The sequence below is a fragment of the Ostrea edulis genome, chromosome 2 (genome assembly GCF_947568905.1).
Source record: "Ostrea edulis chromosome 2, xbOstEdul1.1, whole genome shotgun sequence".
NCBI lineage: Eukaryota > Metazoa > Mollusca > Bivalvia > Ostreida > Ostreidae > Ostrea > Ostrea edulis.
Window position 1 is genome coordinate 43,607,370 of NC_079165.1, and position 7,972 is coordinate 43,615,341.

Consider the following 7,972-nt stretch of genomic DNA (forward strand, 5'->3'; position numbering starts at 1 on the left):
AATAGATAGATAGATAGATAGATAGATAGATAGATACACACACACACACACACACACACACACACACACACAAACGGTTCTAAATGTGGAGGCCTCTTCGTGGCTAGAACTGGTTACGTTTTAATGAATGGTTAGCATCTATTAGTTTTTCGTCGTAAATATTCCACACATGCAGTTCGTTGTTATGCAACGATTTCGTATTAAACACCTAGAAATCCAAAAGTTTCCAGAATCCCAGTCTTTTGGACACCCCCTGGCGAAAAGGAAAAAAACCCATCTGGATTTGCGCCTGTACATAGTTACACACAAGATTACAGGGCTGCGTTCGATCTGGAAGCCAGGTATGGTGGCTGATTAGTGCCATTTTACACTTCGTCTTCTTTTTTTTTTTTCGAGGCGAAAGGACAACGAAACGATATTTAGAGACCTTTCATCCCGATATACAAAAGACGACAAAATTATAATATAAGCTACTTTTCGCCTCAAAATAACGAAAAGACAACACATTGTAAAATGGCACAAACCAGCCACCATATCTAGTCCCTAGACTAGCCGCTACGATCTTCAACGCAGCCCACATCAAATTCCTGCAACCTTGGTCTTTTGTAAATAACCTTGATGACAAGCCAAGACACAGCACTAAAACAATTTCTGTACAAATTATCTGTCACTGACCTTGACGAAGTCCACATGACATTCATCTAAAATAACAATACACGGACCACAATCAACCATTTTGACCAATATGATAGCCTATCTAGTCCTAGAATATGCGACTTTGTCCGCTTGACCTACATCCAGGATCATGAGCAGTCTTTGTCAATTATGAATATGATTTGATGCTTCTTTGTTTCAAAGTAAATAACCTGGATACGATTTGCAGCAGGGCGATTCCTACATACCCACAAACATATGGGGAATATACTATTTGGTCTGCATTCAGACAAGCTTCATTTTTGATCTTAAGACATGCTAGACAACACATTTTCAATATTATATTTATTCCTTATATTACATAACAGTAACTAAAACATCTAACATACAAGCACATGGGACATCACTATCATATATCACATGCACATTCATTAAACTTATTCTCACATTAAATAACATAAAAACACAACTAATTGCCTTACGATAAAAAAGGGTAGCTGAATAGACCGACCGCTCAGCGTACAGACAAGGGACGACAGCACTGCTCATTGATGTGTTGAAAGAATATCTGGTACTGAAGTTTTTGGACCAAATGAAACTTGCGTCTACTTGTCACAATTAACAAAATTAAATAATCCACCAAAACAACAAATAAAAGGACTGGAATATTTTGGTGAAAGTGTCAAAACCTGGTACTATTTTACTACAATTTTATTTGGTCTTGATTCCGTTCAATTTCATTTTTTTAAAAAAAATATTGCAATGAATACTCTCAACAGCAACACAACAATTGATTTATGCACTACGTCTTCACATTTGAAGCAATAACACACATATATCTGCTGTCACTATCACAGATCTGAGACAGGAAATCATCCGGAGGCTTTATAACACCACTTTGTCATGGTATCCTGTAAACCAAAAATATATAAAAATCAATTGCTATCTATAATGTTATTTGGTCCACAATATCTCTCTCTCTCTCTCTCTCTCTCCTTTTTACAATTAAAACAATGGTATATAAATTCCAACAAGTGAGAATTCCTTTCCAGTAATTTTCCACGGTAACAAATTAGTCAGGTATCTAAAAACTGTGTTAACATTTGAAATATTACATAATTGTGTGAAACTAACTTTATCATTGCTCTCATTCAAGGTAATCTACACCAATTTGTCCTCGTTCCATTTTACGCCTAAAATACGCGCAGGTTTAGTTCTAATGACAGCGGTATTCGCATGTGACAACTTCAATCATTTAAAGCACAGATAAATACTTTTAACAATAAATCAGACCCTGATACAAATCGAATATACATAGAGGCTAGGAACTCACCTCGACGGCGAATGGCGACAACTCCTATAATGACCGCTGCAATCACAGCCGCCCCTACTACAGCTGGGACGATGATGAAAACGAGGTCTAAGGATGTCGTTTCTCTGTTGTCAATGGAGCCAGACACGGGCACTATTAAAGGAATATGACTTTGTTACCTCCCTCTTGGGTTAATGATACAAGATAAAGACATTTCTTGAAATCTGCAGGCAATTCCCAGAATAGAATGGTCTGTTTTAGAAACGACAAGTTGAGCAGAATCAAAATCTATTAGAAATCGACTACAAGAGACTAATGAACAAATAGATAACGTAAAAAGTCACGTCATTTAATTGATGTCGATTAACATTATCTAATTTGTTGTTCAATGTTGGAAGGATCAACCACAACCTGTTGTAAGTCTTGATTACTCGTTACCTCAAAACGACACTACATACTAATTGTCCGCTATTTTACTTATCAGCAGTTTCTGCACCTCGTCGCTTTCACTGGCTGTAAAGCACATGATATTTCTCTAGCAAAGCAAATGATGATAATTCACATGTCGCGCCTCAAACACACATTCAGTATGGAGCGCCAAATTAAACTCATATAATAGAAGATAATCATTAATTATTTCAAGATATAGCCAATTCAATTATTGTGCACAATAATGGAATTGATGCGCTTATTAAAGCAATTATTGGTCTCATCAATTGAATTTAATGCACACATCAATTGAATCAGTGAGCGCAATAATCGAATTAGTGCGCGCATCAATGAATATTGATGAGAGCAAAAAGGATTTGATGTGCGCATCAATTCAGTTAAATTGCGCATCGATGTGTGGGGATTATTGCTCACAAACATTTGGATCCCGGTATAAATGATTTGATGATTTTTTAAATTCAACTAAAGATATCTTTAATTATTTACAACGCTTTTGTATGGTGAATTAATGCGCGCATCGGTTCTTTTAAAGAGAGCTACAATTCAATTAATTAAGAAATCATTTAGTCAATTGTGGATATGTTGAATTAAAGATATTTCTAATCAGACAGTTTCTCCCTCTAAAAGAATTATTATGTGCATCAATTGAATTAATGATATCATTAATTCAATTTGCGCCCATTAATTGAAATGATGCGCGTTACCATTCAACTGAAGAGTGCAATAATTTCAGAATTGCTGTGCACATTGATTGAATTAATACTATCTTCTACTGAATCGCAGTGTGCATCAATTTAATTTTTGATATCATCAATTCATTTGAAGATAGCAGCAATTCAATTATAGCGCGTATCAATTCCGCAAAGTAATTAATCCTATCACCAATTCTATTAATGCGCGCAATAATTCAGAACTCAAGATACCATTAATTATTTGAAGATATTTTTCATTGAATTGTTGCGCGCATCAAATGAACTGATGCTATCTTAAAAAAATTATAAATTATATCTTCAATTATTTGAGTTTATGTTAATTTGGGGTTCCATAAGTCAGAGAGTGTTCATGGTATTTATCAATGCCCCCCAACTCTCCTGAGAAATTCAATTTCGTGCGAAAAACAAAATGTTACCCTTGCGAACAAAACAAATGCATTGACACCCTCTCCCCTCAGAAACTGCACAATTGTACGACATGCGCTTCCGTTTTGGAGGGGTTAATGTCTGCTTAATCTAGGTCATCTCGACTTACTGTGGCCACTTTCACTCCTGCTTCATCCAATCCCGCCCCCTCCTCTTCCCCCCTCCCCTTTCCCCAGCTCCCTTTTTTCGTTGATGCCCGATTTTCATTTACAATCCAAAATTAAAACTGGCATATACAGTGGTTTATAAAAGGAGAATAGTTCAATATGTGCAATAATTGAATCATTTATGGCGAAGAATCATTCTTTGATAACTCTCAACAGTTTTCCCTCAATACTTGAAGAAGTAAAGAAAAGCATTGTATTTTCACACTTTTACCCACAATAAAGGTATTTTTGGTTGCAATCATGGGAAACTATGTAGTATTGTTTTCTTGCATATACATATATTAGACAACATACAATGTACATGTATTGGATAAACAGGTGATTGTCAATTTCTTAATCAGTTTACAAATTATCCTTTCATCTCGCTTTGTTGGCCCTTGCATACATTGGTGAACCGAAGCATGATTTCCATGCAACCTTTAGAATCACAATCTTTCCTTTCTTCACCATATAATGAAACAAACAGCCAACAGAAACAAAGAAAACAGTGCATACAATTTCTTTGTACCTTTGATACAAACGACGTCCGGTAATACGTTTAGCGCGGTGCTTGAGGATGGGGTCAGGATTTTTTTGAGAATGGAGGGTTGTGAGCGTCAAGGGAAGTACACTATAGAAAGAAAGAAGGTGTTACATACAACGCGACTTGGGGACCCCCTCCCTCCGGGCCCCCTCCCCCTCTCTCTCATGGAGATGTATAACATTTGTAATAATATTTGGAGATCGAAGTCTATTCTCCTGATCTTTTAGCTCCTGGTAATATACCTGTATGTTTATGTAACTGTATAAATCTAGTTTTTTGTTTCTTCTATTTTCTTGCCTTTTTGCGAGAACTCTGCTTGATATTTCTCGTTTGTATGTATTAGTAAAATTTTTATCACATATGTGATTTGAGTGTAATAATCTGAACTTGTAATTTGGTTTGTTTATCGATGTGGTCGTTAGGAACTTTAACGACTGAAAGTCAAGGTCAAAACTTTATTGCAGATTAAGGTGACGGTCACATACCAAGGTCAAATCTGCAATCGTACTTACCGGTAGTCATGATCGGGGCATAGTGTTGCATTATTTCATATTTTCTTAGACTATTACCTTTATCTTCACTCTTGGAATTCTGTACATGGCTAGGAAGTAAATCCCTCTGGGTGGAAGCCCGAGTTGTAATGAGCTCATCATCAATTACTGGTACTTTGTCGGTTTGCCTAAGTATTTCACCAGACCCCTCAACCACGCTGTCCTGTGCGTCACTAAAATGGAGAACACCGTGATGTGTTTGTTGAGGAGTATAACCATTAATACATTTTACACTGTGCTATCCCCACACAAGAGTACGTATACGTTATGTATGGACCCGTAGGAATGAGAGGGGAAAATCCGTTACTTTTTTATATTCACCCAGAATTTCAGTATAATTTTTGTAGAATATGCCCCTCTTGCCTTTCGTTGCCCTATCCTTTTAAATTATTTCATCATACGATATCCCGTAAATACGAGACCGACCCAGGGGCTCACAGAAAATAAGGGTATCCAACACCCATCGCCTATGGAGAAATTCAAAATTACGTAAGTTGATTATGAATTGACTCAGATGTAGACCAAACATATTAATGACCAATGCCTCTTAATGAATTCAATATCAAGTACAAACAATATGAAATACGTTATTCTTCGCAGCACTTCAAATGTCAGATGTACGAAGAAATGCCCCATTCATTGTATTTGTACTCAAAGTAGGTACTTAAAACCCACCATCTTGTTATCGACATGCACAAAGGATTAAGAATGTTTTGGGAATGCATCATTTAAATACATGTAGGAAACGCATCATGAACTTTTAAAATCATGAAGGGCCGTGCAAAAGAAACAATGTTTTTGGGATGCATCACCTAAACAGGAAACTCACCATGAACTTTTAAAAGAACGAAGGACCGTGAGAAAGAAAGACAACTGAGATCAGAGTACTTATCACAAATTTCATTTCCCTGCATGAAGTACTACCACACTACAAACTGTAGTACACGACCATGTCTGATGACGTAATTTTGAAATTTACATATACAGTTCCTTTTCATGTAGGACGAGTTTTTATGAGATTTTCAAACAACCTACAGACCTATCTTAACTATGTCAAGTCGATTTTACAAGAGTAAATAAGTTATCAACAACAAAAGTTAAAATGAATTAAAGGGGCATGGACACGATTGAGCTGAAAATTTTATTTTTCCATTTTTATTGTTTACAAGGCTTAGATAAAGTATTTCTAATGGTCAACCAAAATTTCAATTTCAATTTTTCAGTTATAAGTGAAATATAGCACTCACAATTCTTTGTTATGTAAACAAGGCTCGTGCCATGTTTTTGTTTACATAAAAATGGCAGTATGTGTAAAACAAAATCCTTTGTGCTAAACACTAGAAACTGTTTAATTGTGTTCAGAATTAACCTGTAAATTGAAAAATATGCTTCAAACGAAATCTTACTACTATATTTAACATATGTAAACAAAAACATGGTACGGACTTTGTTTACATAACAAAGAATTGTGAGCTCTGTATCTCCCATACACTTCGACAACTGACATTCAAATTTTTGCTAACCATTAGAAATGGCTTAGATAAACATTCTAAACATTAGAAATGGAAAAATAAAATTTTCAGCTCAAACCGTGTCCATGCCCCTTTAATGATATCATTAATTCAATAAGAGGAGAGCAATAATTAATTCAATTAAATGCGCGCATTGATTGAATTGATGCGCGCTACAATTTAATGGAAGAGAGCTATAATTCAATAATTGTGCGCATTATCTAAAGTTAATTAAAATATAGCGCGCATCACTTCAGCAGACTCTGTGAATTCTTCTTTGTCCTCTCCCAAACAATGGAAAATTGAAATGTACTAATGTCTCAGATTCAAAACAGCTTCATCTTAGAATTAAATGCTATTAACAATTGCACGCAATGATTCAGACTTGAAGACATTATTAGGTATTTGAAGGTCTTGAATTGTTGCGCGCGTACGTGGGGGTGACTTTTCAGATGTACGTTGTGGTAATCGAAACATGATGAAAGTTTTAGCCGACATTGTATTTTGCTTATACATATTTTCTTCTAAGTTTGTAACATATCAATTCCTGTGCTCAAATTGTCAAAGAATTTAGTATTTTATACTGAAATTATGTACACATGTGTACTTATAATAAAGATAAAGACATGAACAAAATCACCTTCCCGATTCGTAAACTGGTACAGAATAAATATAGGAAAGTAAGAATAATGCCATGGACCATGGCAAAACACAGTAACGGAAGACATGATTTTTTTAAACCCCCCCCCCCCCCCCGCCTCCCCCAGAAAACTGTTAGCACCAAAAATAAAAACAAAAACTTCCTTCTAGTTCAGCATTATAGACCGTTTCACAGCTAAAATTTACAAGCAAAATGTGGTAAACATTGACCATATATATTATGTTAACGGTATTTATATGGTGACATCATGTGGCATTTGACTGTTGGCGTGTAGGCATGAAATTGTTTTGAATTCAAACACATTGAAATTTTGCGAAACTGTGAGCTCTACCGTAGTTGTAATCTCAAAACGAAAACCCTTGATAAAAATCACCGATTTATTGAGTTCACAATTGATTCACACGTCACTTAGATTTGCTCGTCCAATTATTATATGTGTTTTATAATTGAATTTCTTGTCCTCTTCCAAATACATGGTTCTTGACAGAATAAAAAAAATGTATCAATGAAAAGAAAAGACTTTTCAAAAATACTGAAATATACTGTAATGAAACTTATAACAATTTTTTCATCATCTTTTAATGAAAGCAACAAATTTAAAACATTTTTCTTTATGACCCTCTAGTAAAATAAGTGCCTACGCAAAAAGACTTGGTATTCTTTCATGATATCATAGGTTTCCGCGATATTTCAAATGCAGTTAGAATTTCACAGTACTCACCCACAAGGAACATTTAGATTAATTTTTTTTTTAAAGTAAAAATAGTGATTTAGATAAAAAAAAAAATGTTTAATTAAAACTGGAAAAGTTACTTACCATAAAGGACTTATGAACAGCTGAGTAAAACAAATTAAAACCAAGAGATGGATGACGTTCATTATGATGTTACCGAATGGGGATGCATACGATGAAGTGTGTGTTGAAACTGTGTGGCTGTTATATACGTACCACACAGCTGGCCTCAAAGTGACAAAATGATGTCATTTTGTCGGGAAATAACAAT

The 7,972-nt window shown here is 35.2% G+C and overlaps 1 protein-coding gene across 2 annotated transcripts; it reads right to left on the reverse strand.

Annotated features, from left to right (window-relative positions):
• Positions 1–984: 984 nt before the first annotated feature.
• LOC125667048 (uncharacterized) lies at positions 985–7,972 on the reverse strand. Of its 2 annotated transcripts, XM_048900357.2 has the most exons (4): positions 7,786–7,972; positions 4,815–4,969; positions 1,988–2,119; positions 985–1,565 (listed from the first exon to the last, which is right to left on the reverse strand). In XM_048900357.2, exons 1-4 carry the CDS (start codon positions 7,845–7,847, stop codon positions 1,540–1,542), a joined length of 375 nt encoding a protein of 124 aa, XP_048756314.1. In that variant the 5' UTR covers positions 7,848–7,972; the 3' UTR covers positions 985–1,539. The 2 variants fall into 2 exon arrangements, with proteins under 2 accessions (XP_048756314.1, XP_056010099.1); XM_056154124.1 differs by having other exon boundaries at positions 985–2,119; positions 7,786–7,946.

What these genes read in the sequence shown, in the direction of transcription:
- LOC125667048 (XM_056154124.1), bottom strand. Translation starts at nt 7,847, where the DNA reads ATGAACGTCATCCATCTCTTGGTTTTAATTTGTTTTACTCAGCTGTTC. An exon ending in CTGTTCATAAGTCCTTTATG is followed by an intron (nt 4,970 to 7,785) that starts GTAAGTAACTTT and finishes TCTCCATTTTAG; the next exon opens with TGACGCACAGGACAGCGTGG. An exon ending in TTCCAAGAGTGAAGATAAAG is followed by an intron (nt 2,120 to 4,814) that starts GTAATAGTCTAA and finishes TTCCTTTAATAG; the next exon opens with TGCCCGTGTCTGGCTCCATT.